Raw genomic sequence first — 14,470 nt, 5'->3', positions numbered from 1 at the left:
CAGTCCTGGATTTCTGTGAACCTCATTCTGATGCATTATTGGACCTGCAGCACTGATTTCAATGACCCAGGTGGGACACCCTCAGCCGAGCACCTAGGACAGGTATCATCCTCCCTCAAAGTTGCTCGGTGGGGAGAAATATATAGAAGAAATAGAAATTTATATTGTAGCTCCCACAAGGTGGCATTTTCAGTAAAACTATGCACATGCTTGAGGCAAGTCTTTAATTGCTGATCCTGAAGGTCCACTGCCAACTCCCCAGACCATTTCTGAGTCAGTCATGCAAAGTCATAGTCTGGTAATATTTCAAAGGAATGGATAGTTGAGCCTCTAAACCATACATAGTATTAAAGCAATCCCAAACGTCAGATGACAAAGAAGCAAGTGGTAGGGTAGCCTCCCCGGTAGAGACAGTCAAAAGTGCTGAAGCTCCTCTCACACCTTCAAGACTTTTCAAATGTAGAACATCCAGCTTTTTAAATGCATTTATACCCATCAGTTAAATTGCTGTCTTATAGAGCTAATGTGACAGGCATATGCATTATTAATCACTTCATGCCTTTTTGTAGGCCATAGCACTATATCCAATATGATGAAATCTATCAGTACAAACTCACTAGCCAGACTGGAACATTAACCCTGGTTTGTTGACACTCCTTAACGATTTGTGTCAGAATTCTTGTGCAGAATTCTTAGGCTCTACTGCAAACCAAGCCTGCAATGCAGATTTCACCTACTCCGGGTTATCAATAGAAATCAAACAAAATAAAACATGGAAAAGAAAATAAGATGATACCTTTTTTATTGGACATAACTTAATACATTTCTTGATTAGCTTTCGAAGGTTGCCCTTCCAATGTGGTATACATCATTCAGTGTAAAAAATGTAAGGAAGGATGCTATATTGGAGAAACAGGCCAGATGCTTAAGACAAGATTCAATTTGCATAGACATCACATGAACAATACAGCCATTAGGGCCCCCACCCCGGTGGGACAGCACTTCACAGAACCAGGACACTGTACCAGTGATTTCACAGTGAGAATACTGAAAGGTAACTTTAAAACCATACAAGAACATAAGACCTTTGAAGTCAGAATGATTGAATATTTTAACACCCAACAGAAAGGACTTAACAAGGACCTGGGGTTCCTAGCCCATTATAAACTATAAAGCTGTATGTCTCTGTTGATCACCCCACCCCTCACCTACCCACACCCATCCTGTTAGAATATCAATGATATGCTTTGATGTCCACATGCATACCTCTGACCTACCCCCATCCTCCCACCCTGTCAGACTGTCATAGTAATGCTTGAATGTTTTCACTTTTATACACTGTCAGCTAGCACATTTGCTTATTTCCGATCTGACGAAGAAGGGCAACCTTCGAAAGCTAATCAAGAAATGTATTAAGTTATGTCCAATAAAAAAGGTATCATCTTATTTTCTTTTCCATGTTTTATTTTGTTTGATTTCTATTGATAACCTTAAGAGTGGACTAACACGGCTACCACACTCCTCTACCTACTCCGGGGAATCAGACACAGTCGCTTGCCCTTTGTGAACCACTCTTTTTTTTTCACTTTAAAATATTTTTATTTTGCATAACTACTCCATAACAAGAGCACATCTCGCTCACATTTACCCACGCAGGGGCCATATGTATTAAACTATTATTCTACTACTTCTGAAACCAACTCCCCACTGCACCCACTGCAACAAATAACTAATAACAAAATCATAACAAAGACACCAACCACCGCCCAACTCAACCTTATACCCCTAAAATATATCCCCCACCCATTCACTCTAACCAACCCTCACCCCTACTCAGCATGAAATCACCCCATGATTCTTTGGTACTCTCTCTCCCTCCCAAACCCCCTCCTATACAACTTCATTAACTTAAATACTACTACTACTATTTATCATTTCTATAGTGCTACAAGGCATATGCAGCGCTGTACAAATACTTGTCAATCGCTATTGTAAGCGAGCCCATCTTCCTTCATATCTCCTTGCCCCCTCCCTGCAGTAGACCGTTAATCTCTCCATTTGCATTAACTGACCCAATTTACATTTCCAATCACTCAATGTCGGGGAATCCACCCTCTTCCAATACTGTGTGATGAGGCACTTCGCTGCCGCCAACCCCCAGTGCAGCCATTTCTGCTCCTCCCAAGTTTCCCTCTTGTGTAAGCCCAAAAGGCACACCATAGGGCTGCACACCAATGATGATCCAATTATTTATTTTTTATTTATTTTCCCACCCATGGGCAGGCTCAATGTGGTTTACATCAGTCTGCAAAAAACATACATCAATGCAGCTAACAATCAAAATCAATGAAGAAAAGAGAAGCAAGTAACAGCAAAGGAGTCAGAAGTCTTCCCTCGATTCCCCACTTTCTGCCATGCCGAATTTGTTCTAGGCTCACCAGCAATCTCCCGTCTCTCCGTTTGAGCTGGGACATCTCTGCACCCCAGAGAGCACAATGCTGACCATGCCTCATCTGGAGTCTGAACTTTTACGCGATTTGGCATCCACTGTTAACCACATCCCAAACGGGAAGAGCCACTTATACCTAATCCCTTTTGATCTCATAAATTTTGTGGCTTCTTGGAAGGAGAGACACTTTTTCAATGCAGACCAGGCCAAATCCTGAAATACTTAAATTTTACAATTTTTCCAAACAATCGCTTTTTGCTGCTTGGCTTTGGCCAAAATTCTCTCCTTCAAGGGGAAATCCGCAAAACATACCACAATGTCTCTCTGACGAGGTTCCCGCTGCAGGCCAGCCACTCTATGTGCTCTCTGGATACGAAAGTCCAGCAATTGACTTCTACCTTCAGATTTCAAAATGAACCCACACAGTTCTTGAAATACTGCTGTACAATTGCCGAACCCCTCCAACTCAGGAACTCCCTTAAACCGCAGGTTATTGCGGCATGACCTATTCTCCAGGTCCTCCACCTGCTCCCTGAGTTGTTGCAATTCCCGTTTCTCCTCATTCACCACTTTATGCAGTTTCCCCAAATCCTGCTTGTAATTTTCCATCTCTTCCTCCATCTCACCAACCCGCATTCCCAAATTGCGAATGTCAACCCTAATTTCTCTGAGGGCATTTTGTATATCCAGGCTAATCCCTGCCAAGTCAGCCTTCAGTTCTTGAAACCAAGTCACCATTTCCCTTTTCACGGCTTCGCCAGGCTCTGGGCTCTCCACAGCATGTTCCTCCTCGGCCGCAGCTGAACTTGCACTATCTTTCCTTCGCTCCACTCAGTCCCCTTCGACATCACTGGGGTTTTTCTCCCATGTTCTGTTGAAAAACAGAAACGCTCCAGTCCCTTCTTTGGTGGCATCCCTCAGGGACCCTTCCCCTGCAATACACAGCTCAGGATGCCACTTACTTCTATGGGATATGCTCACTCCGCTCAACCCCACAACTGAACTCTACAACAGGTGGAATTATTTTCACTGTTGTCCTTTAAGGAGCAGCTCACTGCCCTGAGCACTCCAAAACTCCTCTCCCTGTAGTGCCTTGGCCTCTCACTGCACAGAAACGGCGATTCTTCTCTTCCCTCTGCTCTGCGGCCCAGACTGTGTTTCACTTTCTCCCCTTAGTGAGCAAACAACACCACCGGGCCCCAGTCAGTCGCCCGCACCTGCCACTGCCCTCCGCAAGCACCTCACATTTCTCCTCTTGATCTCCGCTGCGGCTGGCTTCCCCCTCGCCGACTCTCTGTTCTTGCCGTTTGGAGTTCGCCGCGCCCACCTGTCTGCGCCTGCCGCTGCACACTTTCGTGCTCACTGCTCCCGCCACTTGCTGGCGCAGTACCTCTGTCTCGAACCTCACCGCTCCCCGCTGCCAGCTTTTTCAACTCCACATCTCCCGATCCCTCACCACTGCATCCACCATCACCCAGCTCTCAGGGAGGTAAGTGTGGTCGGACCCCACTTTTATTTTTATTTATTTTATTACATGAGTCTGGAGGGACTAGCAACACGTCCTCCTATTCCGGCGCCGTCTTGGATCCTCCTTTGTGAACCACTCTTAAACATGCAGGATACTACAGTGTAAAACATAAAACGGAGTTGCTTCCACCAAGAACTTGCAAACAGGGTTAAAAGCTCTTCTTTTTTCCACAACTGGCATAGAATAGTCTTGAAGTATTAAGATCCAGTGGTTCCCATATTTGAGATCTTTCTGTTGCCTGTATCACCGCAGGATACAATCCTCATGGGCAAAATTCAGGATAGAGACAATCACAACTCTCAGTCAGCTGCCGACAGCCAGCACATTCCAAGCCGATGGGGCCCAAAATCAGTATCTTGGAACAGTTCTGTTGCAAGCCATTTTTCAAGGAAACCAAGGAGTTATTCATCTTTCACAGATTCAGGTAGGCCCACAAACAGAAGGTTGTTTCTTCAGGATCTGTTCTCGAGGACATCAAGTTTAGATTCATAGCTTAAGAACTTAAGAATAGCCAACTGGGTCAGACCAATGGTCCATCTAACCCAGTATCCTGCTTCCAATAGTGGTCAATCCAGGTCTCAAGTACCTGGCAGAAATCCAATTAGTAGCAACATTCCATGCTACCAAGCCCAGGGCAAGCAGTTGCTTCCCTCACTTGTGACCAGTTTACGCAACCGCTTCAGCTTTCCTTGGACCATATTCACTGCATCCTCCACTTTAGCAACCCGAGTCTCCACTTCAGTCACTCGTCCATTAAAACCAGAGACCGACTGAGCAAGCCATAAGTACATAAGTATTGCCACACTGGGACAGACCAAAGGTCCATCAAGCCCAGCATCCTGTTTCCAACAGTGGCCAATCCAGGTCACAAATACCTGGAGATCCCAAAAAGTTCAATACATTTTATGCTGCTTATCCCAGAAATAGCAGTGGATTTTCCCCAAGTCATTTTAATAATGGTCTATGGACTTTTCCTTTAGGAAGCCATCCAAACCTTTTTTAAACCCTGATAAGCTAACCGCCTTTACCACATTCTCTGGCAACGAATTCCAGTTTAATTACACATTGAGTAAAGAAAAATTTTCACTGATTCGTTTTAAAATTTACTACTTTGTTGCTTCATCGCATGCCCCCTAGTCCTAGTATTTTTGGAAAGAGTAAACAAACGATTCACGTCTACCCATCTACTCAGTAATTGGGATCAGCCTTGTGTCAAGCGCTTCCAATACAGTGGTTTTTATTTGGGAAAGCAAAATGCCATTCACTTCACTGGGGTCTGACTCACTGGCCGCCATCTTAGACTCCATAGGACCCAAAGGCTGCAGCTTTCTTTATCTCATTTCCCCAGTTTTGCTGATGTATCCTGTGTTTTTTTATTTAGAAATGTGTCCATACAGCAGAAACCAACAGGTTCTAGCTCAGATAGGAAGGCAAAACACCATGATGCTAGCTTCTGGGGATGGTAGTTTAAGGATGGATTGGGGAGCTGAGAGAAAATGCTGTTCCTCAGCTCAGTGCACCACATGACCCCCATCCAGCCAACTTTTAGCAACAAGGTGTCAACATACAAAGTATTTGGATAACAGTATACTGCACAGCTAAGGATGTATATAATGACAGTTAAGGACGTGCTTTCATTTTTTGACTAATGGTAAATTGCAATGAATGTAGCATTTTCGATTAGCTGTGCCACCAGCTAACCAAGTGCATAAAACTACGGTTTGCATGAACCATTGTTTGTCTCAGTCGTTCTCATCATAGGCATGGACATAGGCGCTCGGTATAAGAGGCTTGGACAGGCTAAGCCTCCCCTGCTGTGCTCTGAGGGGTTCAAATTGTTGATTTACCTCCATCCTCACAGCAGGAGCTGCAGTGAAAGCCCTCTAGCCTTGTCCAGTTGTAGAAATTGGTTTATGGTTTGTTTACCTTACTGCTGGGAGAGCGGGGGAGGGGGGGTTGGCTGGAGGTGTCCTGGGTTGCCAGGGAGATATTTAATGAGGATGACTTCCTGACCTGCACTGAGGACAGATAGCAGCAGAATCATACTAGGCCAGCATGATCAGAAAAACTCACCAGACAAAAAGGTAGAAAAGATCATTTTATTTTCATTATAGTGTTTGGAATATGTCCACTTTGAGAATCAGGTGCTCAACATTAAAAGTTTATATTTATTTACTTATTTATGGCATTTTATCCCACATTAAACATGAATTAGGGTGTTTTGTGGCTCTACATGAGAATTGTGATGATATGATCCCTTGTTTCTTTTTGTTGATGGTCTGCATTTTCCGTATGGGTGGTATATTGGTGTATTAGGTTCTGCCCAGTGTAATATTTATGGTACAGTAAGGTTCTGAGTGTGTTTTTGCACAAAGTTGTGCATAGTGTTTTGCAGTTGAACGATTGTGCTTAGAATATGCTTTGAGCAACCACTTTATTCTTTGACATATGATACATATCTAAAATCTAAATTTAATAAAAGGTATTAATTGTGATTATTTTATTTTTATTTATTTATTTTTTCTCTGTGTTATCAGACAATTATGTATATAAGCTCCGCCCCTGGCTCCACCCCTAACCCCGCCCCCTTTAGCCTCCCCAAACAGTTGGGCCACCGACCACCTATGGGCATGGATGTGCCCAGACGCACTGGTGCCACTCTGGGAAGGGGGGAATGAGATGGTGTGGGTGATAAGCCAGAAGCACAAGGCACTTCCGCCAATCATGTCACAGCTGGGTTGCAAGACACAGCCATTTCTGCAAAGCTTTCAATAGAAAGCGAGAATTTCTTGGCAGTTTGCTCCAGTAATTCTGTAAAGAAAAACTTTTTCTGAAGTTTAGAAGCAGACAAAAACCAAACTTGCTAGAGAGAACATAGTACAAGCATATCAGTTACAAAGTGAAAAAACTGTGCTCTTTGCAAGTTTATGAGAGAAACATCTTATTTTCTCAGAGGAGCAATAATGTGACTGAAAGGGGCAAAAATAGAGAAAGAAGTACTTACTGCTTGCTTAGCTTTCAAAATTTGTCAGTGTTGCTAGCTAGGGAGGCAGGGAAGTGGAAGCCATATGTGTAGGAAGAGCATAGAGGGGAAGAGGAAGGGGAAGGAGAAAGGGATTTAGCAGTAGAAGCTGAAAGTGAATTACATTCTTGCAGTAGGTATTTTCCTGTCTCCGGAACGCTTACAATCTGTGGCCCTGATGTTCAGTGGTTCTTCTCCAGGTAGGATAAGTGGCACTCAGTAGCACCAAGAGCACCAGACAGGTACAACAGACAACAGAGTGGAAAGAATACCCCTGGCCGTTCATCCTCTCTCTTCCATCCTCAGCCCTAGATCCAGCAGCAGCAGCAGTCCTCCCCCCCGCCTTCCACTCCCCCTTGCATTTATGCACTATGCTACTTACACACGCTTAGACACCCTTCTAGGACGTACATAAGTATATATATATTTTTTTTTTTACATTTGTACCCCGCACTTTCCCACTCATGGCAGGCTCAATGTGGCTTACATGGGGGCAATGGAGGGTTAAGTGACTTGCCCAGAGTCACAAGGAGCTGCCTGTGCCTGAAGTGGGAATCGAACTCAGTTCCCCAGGACCAAAGTCCACCACCCTAACCACTAGGCCACTCCTCATGAAAGTGCTAGTGTTCTGTATATTTTTATTTATTTATTTATTGCATTTGTATCCCACATTTTCCCACCTTTTTGCGGGCTCAGTGTGGCTTACAATACGATATGAATGATGGAAATACAATTTGTTACAACTTGGTTATGGATTACATTGTGAAGAGTTATGCGAGACAATCAAAGTATTGTTAAGGAATATAACAATGGAACAAAACCTTGAAACATTGGAAGGAGACTGCGAATCGCTAAAAGGGCATTATGTATGGTATACATATTTCTGTGAGTAAAGGTATGAGTGAGGTGAGATTACGGGGGATGAGAGTTCAGAAGTGGATGTATTGATGCATTAGTGAATAGTGAGTGTGGACTTTATGTGTTTTGGTTCTTTCCGTAAATTTTTTCAAAAAGATGGGTCATCAATAATTTGCGGAAGGAGGTTTGCTCGTAGATCGTTTTCAGGTTGCGCGGCAGTGCGTTCCAGAACTGCGTGCCCACGTGAGAAAAGGTTGACGCGTGTAGCGTCTTGTATTTTACGCCCTTGCAATTAGGGAAGTGGAGGTTGAGGAAAGTTCGGATGATCTTTTGGCGTTTCTGGGTGGTAAGTCTATTAACTCAGACATGTAGGCTAGAGCTTCGCCGTGAATGATTTTGTGGATTAATGTGCATACTTTAAAAGTAATGCGTTCCTTGAGTGGAAGCCAGTGTAGCTTCTCTCGTAAGGGTTTTGCACTTTCATATTTTGGTTTTCCGAAGATGAGTCTGACTGCTGTATTCTGGGCTGTTTGAAGTTTCCTCAGTATTTGCTCTTTGCAACCTGCGTATAGTGAGTTGCAGTAATCCAGATGGCTTAGTACGAGGGATTGCACTAGGCAGCGAAAGACGGATCTTGGGAAGAATGGTCTTATTCTTTTCAGTTTCCACATGCAGAAGAACATCTTTTTGGTTGTATTGTTTGCATGAGTTTCGAGTGTTAAGTGGCGGTCGATGGTGACTCCAAGGATTTTTAGCGTTTCTGAGATTGGAAGGTTTAATTTTGGTGTGTTTATAGCGGTAAATTCATTCGTGTTGTATTGGGAGGTGAGTATCAGACATTGAGTTTTTTCTGCATTTAATTTCAGATGAAATGCATCTGCCCATGTGTTCATGATGTGTAGACTTTGATTGATTTCGTTGTAGATTTCTTTGATGTCTTGTTTGAAAGGGATGTATATGTACTAGGGATGCATAAGTGCAGATGCATACTTATAGAATTAGAGGGTAAGTACCCCCATAATTTGCAACTATGCAGTCATTTGAATTTTACCCTCATGAAATTACATTTAATTTTATAAAAAACATACAAAAATGCTAAGTAGTGTATTTTGTGCCATTAAGAAAGAAGATCTAGGTGTAAGATCAAAGAGGTGGTGGTTAGTATTTGGAGGAATGGTAATAGTATTGTGGCTTTAAATTTTCAGCAAAAAAACACCTTATTATGTCTATTTTGGAATGTTTTATCTTTAAATAAGATTGATTTGAGTGTATATATTTGTGTGAATATGTATGTCTGTGTTTCCATAACAGCCTAAGCTCATGGTACAGAAGAAAACATCTCAGGTAAGGCATTCCTGGACTGGAGCAAGGCAACTTTTATCACAAGGTTTTACTTTCTGAACACACAGGGTAGAGTCCTTACTGTACTGCAAACCTGGTGCAAAACAGTAGCTGCAGCATGCTGAAACTAATGAGCATGCAAATTACTGCCACATTAAAATTGCGGCAGTAATCTGCAGCGTAGCATAGGATGTCAACTTTCCTGTCAATGCCTGAGCCTCAGGCATTGACAGGAAAGTTGACATTTAAAAAAACAAACATGACACACACATGCTGCGGCTCACTCCCAACCCCCTTCTACTGTTAAAAAAAGAGCCTGATGACTAATGGACCCCAAGCCCCAAAAAACTCCCCAACCCAAGGCTCATCCCAGCCCCTGTACCTGGAAAGAAGCAGGAGTGATGCCTGCTTCCGGGCGCCGCCATTGACAAAATGGCAGTGCACCACCCTGCTTGGTGCATCCTTGGAAGCACTGGGCAGGGCCTGTCTACTGTATAAAAGAGAAACTCCCTTATATGATACACAGGCCCTAACCAGTGCTTCCCAGGATTCACTGGGTGCGGCACCGTCATTTTGCTAATGGCAGTGTCTGTAGCAGGAGCTGGTGGGCATCCTTATAGGAAGAGGTGCCAGAGAGGCCTTGTGTTGGGGTGGATAGGGTGTTTTTTTAAGGCCTTAGGGAGGCCGAGGGTCCACTAGACCACAAGGCTCTTTTTTTTAACAGTAGAGGGGGGTTGGGAGTGAGCCGCGGCATGTGTGTTTTATTCGGGGAGGGGGCAAATTTTAGAGTTTGAAAGGAAAACTCCCATATATTTTCCCTTTTTAAAAATCTGCAAGAGAGTTTTCCTTTAAAATTGGCTTGCATCCTGATGACTACTAGTGTCCTCATGGAGCTGTAAGATCACAATTCTATTTGCACCAGCACCATAGTGTATTGTTACAAAAAGGTTATCAGTCAGCTTGATGGTCCAAGGTGGATCTCACATATTCTTCCCTACATCCTTCTGTGCATTTCTGGGCTCTGCATAGTGCATTCTTGCTATATAAAAACTGCTGCTTTAAAAATAACTTGCTTATTGCCCATGTAAACCGCCTTGGTTGAATTTCTTTAAAAAGGTGTTAAATAATTCCTCATAAATAAATATATAAATAAACTGAGCTGACCCTCCCTGTATGCAAGGTCTGAGGAGCAGAACAGTCCATCCTGCTGTTTCAGCCTCCTAGTTCATTGGCTTTTGTTGTTGTATTAAATTTAAAAAAAACCCAAAAAAAACTCACATAGAAAATCCTGTGCTATTGTTCACAATGACCTAAAAAAAAAGATGGCCAGCCTACAGAGACCTGTCTAGAAATAGCTGAGCCCTATTGCAGTTATACCACCCAGCACAACACTGATGCATGGAGTGAATGGGTAGAGGGCTAAAGGGAATCTCTAAAAAGTAAAATCTTACAGTATACACTTTTGTTTCTTTATAAAAATCATAAAATTGAAGCGAGGACACATATTAGTGATCCAACTTTTACCAGGGCAGGTGGGGGGGAGGGGGAAGGGGGTCCTTTTTTAACGGCTTTTGTGCATGGCTCTTCATCTCTCCAGTTCCTATCAGCTATTTCCTGTGGTAGAACCTTGTTTCCTTAACCATGTCTTTTATGTTGCCGAGAACCAAAGATATTGGATGATTAATGGGAGACAGTACCCTTGCTGTAGCTGTCAGACTTTCTCTCTCACTTGTTTTAATTTATTGTCATATTGTGCTTTCCACTGAAATCTTCCTCCTAAAACAGAACAAGAAAAAAAAAACCAAAAAAACCGCAGAATTCTCCCTTTGACGGAGTCATAACTGTGAGTTGGTGTTTAACTGTAATGCTGGCTTCCTAGAAAAGAATAGTCACAAGGGACTTTGTAATTTCTCCCTGTAGTGTGTCGCTGTCTCTTTATCTGGGAGTTTTTCCATTCTTGTGTTTCTGTGAATCTTAGAGCTTGGCTACGTGTCTCTGTGTTATGTGTGTCTGTCTTGTGCATATGCTATTTCTCTATAGCTGGATATATGGCACGCACTGTACATTTATATCTGTAGAGTGTATACTCATGCATGTCTCTATATGTCATGCAGTTTGTGTGTGTTTATACAGCAGGTGGTTCCCCCCAGAGCAGTTAAGGAAGTACTGGGGGCTTCTCTTTGACTAGATACCAGATACAGGCTTAGAACACATGTGGATGATCAAATTAATAAACGCGTCTCAGAGCAACCTCGCTGTCTGTGCTCTTGAAATACCCAAAATGCATAAAAGAGGGTAGCAAAGGGTTTATTTACTGGTAAAGCAAATGAAAAACCAGCAAAGCCAGCCGTCGCTTGTAGTATCAATTCTTCAAGCAGAAATTACACCTCGACTTAAATGAATCACAAGGTAAAGTCCAAAGCACAAAATCTGTCTTAGTTTTGATTGCTCAGTGAGTTAATCTTCAGAGATGAAGTACTGTGGGATTAAGGGTATTTTAAGTTCGGGGGAGTCAGAACCCAGTAGGCATGACAAACTATTATCAGTCATCTCACCAAAGCAAACTTCTCCTGACACATATTAACAACTTTCCCAAGACCTCAGGTTCACTGCCATTCTAATGTTTAATGGGGCCATAGAGCCAAAACCTTTGATGGCCCCCTCTAATTCTTTTGAGATCGGGGTGGGGTGGGGGGGAGTGGAATAATCTATTATCTTTTACAGATGCAGGGCCCTCAGTCAAGGCTCCAGTGTCCCATTCCTTAAAATGACCCTGCTTAAACAGAGATTCTGGAATTAAGATCAATCTAAAGCATGAAAGTTCTAGAAAAACAATAGAACAATGGAAACACAAAGAGATTATAAGCAAATTAAATACAGTCTATTTCGCTGAGCACATACTCTGAAGCTACCAGGACTCAGAAAAATTGGGATTTCTTTGGTTACCGTCCTATTAATTTTATATGACGTTTTCTCTTTGTAGTGAATTCTTCAGCATAGGCTACAGAAGTAAAGTAAAAATGCTTTTAACTCAGGAGAAAATCCTCACCCTTGAGGGAGTAAAGAAAACCAGATTTGCAGGAAGCCAAGCATGCTCTCACCTGCTGCTACTCACTTCCCTTCTAGATCATTCTGGAAGCCCACACAAGATGGCTAGTCTCACAGTCAGATCAGACCATTATTGTGCACAATGAAGGGATAATGCTAGGACTAGGAATGCACAGCTCAAAAGCTTTTCAGTTGTTTGGCTTTTCTGTCTGATATTTAAGTGTTGTTTTGTATTCATTTCACACATCTGTTTTAACAATTTTTAAATGTGCAGTAGAATTTTTTAACATATGCAAATCGATTGCATACTTGTTAATTGGTGGGTTAACATTTATTAAATCAATTTGCATACAATAAAGTTTTTAAGGCATAGAAATATAGAAAAGTTAAAGCAGATGAAGACCATATGGCCTATCCAGTCTGCCCATCCATGCCATCTACTATCCCTTCCTGTTTCTTAGAGATCCTATGTACTTGTCCAAAGCTTTCTTGAATTCAGATACAGTTTGTCTTCAATACCGCCACTGGGAGGCTGTTCCACAAATTCACCACCCTTTCCGTGAAGAAGTATTTCTTCAGGTTACTTCGGAGTGTATCCTCTTTCACTTTCATCCTATGCCCCCTAGTTCCAGAGCTTCCTTTCAATTGAAAGAGACCCATTTCCTGTGCATTTATGCCATGGAGGTATTTAAACGCTTCTATCATATATCCCCCTCCCACATTTCTTCCAAAATATTCATATTAAGATCTTTAAGTCTGTCTCCATATGATGAAGATGACTGACCATTTTAGTAGCCACCCTCTGGACTGACTTCATCCTGTTTATATCTTTTTGAAAGTGTGGTCTCCAGAATTGTACACAGTATTCTAAATGGGGTGTCACCAGAGTCTTATACAGGGGCATCATCACCTCCTTTTTCTTACTGGCCATTCCTCCCCCTATGCAACCAAATATCCTTCTAGCTTTCATTGTTGACTTTTCTACCTGTTTGGCCATCTTAAGATCATCACATACATAGGCGGTCGGTGGCCCAACTGTTTGTTAGTGGGGCCAGGGGCAGAGCTTACCTCCATAATTGTCTGACAACACAGAAAAAAAATAAGTAAAAATAAAATAGTCACAGTTAATACCTTTTATTACATTTAGATATTAGATGTCAAAGAATAAAGTGGTTGCTCAAAGCATATACTAACCACAATTGCTCAACTGCAAAACACTATGCACAACTTTGTGCAAAAACACACTCAGAACCTTACTGTACCATAAATATTACACTGGGCAGACCCTAATACACCAATATACCACCCATAGGGAAAATGCAGACCGTCAACAATATGATACAAGGGATCATATCACAATTCTCATTTAGAGCCACAAAACACCCTTTTAGGGTGGATAGTGTTCACAATGAGCTCCTTTTATTAACGACCATATGTAGATCCTTCAAGAGGTAGTGTGTCATGATTTACGCTGTACACCCTTTCTGATGTTTTGGTGCCACCTCAGTAAGCCCAACACACAATCTCTCCACTGCAAAACACTATACACACACTTGTGCAAAAACACACTCATAGCCTTACCAAACCATAACAGCACTAATTCCAAGGACAGGACGAGCTACAACCTTTATGTGTGGAAAGGCAGGACTATAATTACATGGGCTCTAAAACACCAGTACACAACCTAGTGAAACAAAAACAAAACAAAAAAGGGCTGCAAATACTACATGCTAGCAGAATACTGCATCTTGATCACACATGAAAAACACACGACACAACAGATATGAAGGCAAAATACTGAACTGGAAAGTTACCTCAAGAAGTCAGACTCAGCATGCAGCAATACTAGAAAAATTGAAACTTACATGCAAAATATCACAGATGTACATTTCCAAAAGCTGACATATTCCAATTAATAAATTCTGAATAAAAAATGTTTTCTACCTTTGCTGTCTGAGAATTTAGTTTTTCTATTAGCTTTGGTCCCAGTGTCTTCTTTCCATCTGATATTTTTTTCTCTCACCATGTCCACCATCCTTCTGTGTCCTTATGCGTCCTGTCTACCATCTGTAGCCCTGACCCTATCCTTTCTCCAGTTTCAACATCTGCCCTCAAAGTGTTCCAATCCAGCCCTTAAATTCAGCAATTTTCCCTCCATCCATATAAAGCATTTCTCCTCACTCCCCTCCCCTCCATCCATGTGCATCTACTTCCTCTGTCTTCT

General features: G+C 42.3%; 1 protein-coding gene across 2 annotated transcripts in view; it reads left to right on the top strand.

Moving 5' to 3' along the window:
• Positions 1-14,470, top strand: part of LOC115472218 (high mobility group protein HMGI-C-like) — a 67,066-nt gene that overhangs the window by 45,268 nt on the left and 7,328 nt on the right. Inside the window, exon 5 of one of the 2 annotated variants that reach the window (XM_030206407.1) lies at positions 9,169-9,201. The exons of the other annotated variant lie outside the window; for it this stretch is intronic. Coding sequence (XP_030062267.1) covers positions 9,169-9,201 — 33 coding nt within the window. The remainder of the gene's footprint in view (positions 1-9,168; positions 9,202-14,470) is intronic. 2 annotated transcript variants of the gene reach the window in all.

This window comes from Microcaecilia unicolor, chromosome 6, assembly GCF_901765095.1.
Source record: "Microcaecilia unicolor chromosome 6, aMicUni1.1, whole genome shotgun sequence".
NCBI lineage: Eukaryota > Metazoa > Chordata > Amphibia > Gymnophiona > Siphonopidae > Microcaecilia > Microcaecilia unicolor.
The sequence above is the reverse complement of the archived record's forward strand: the minus strand, read 5'-3'. Positions and strand labels throughout refer to the sequence as shown.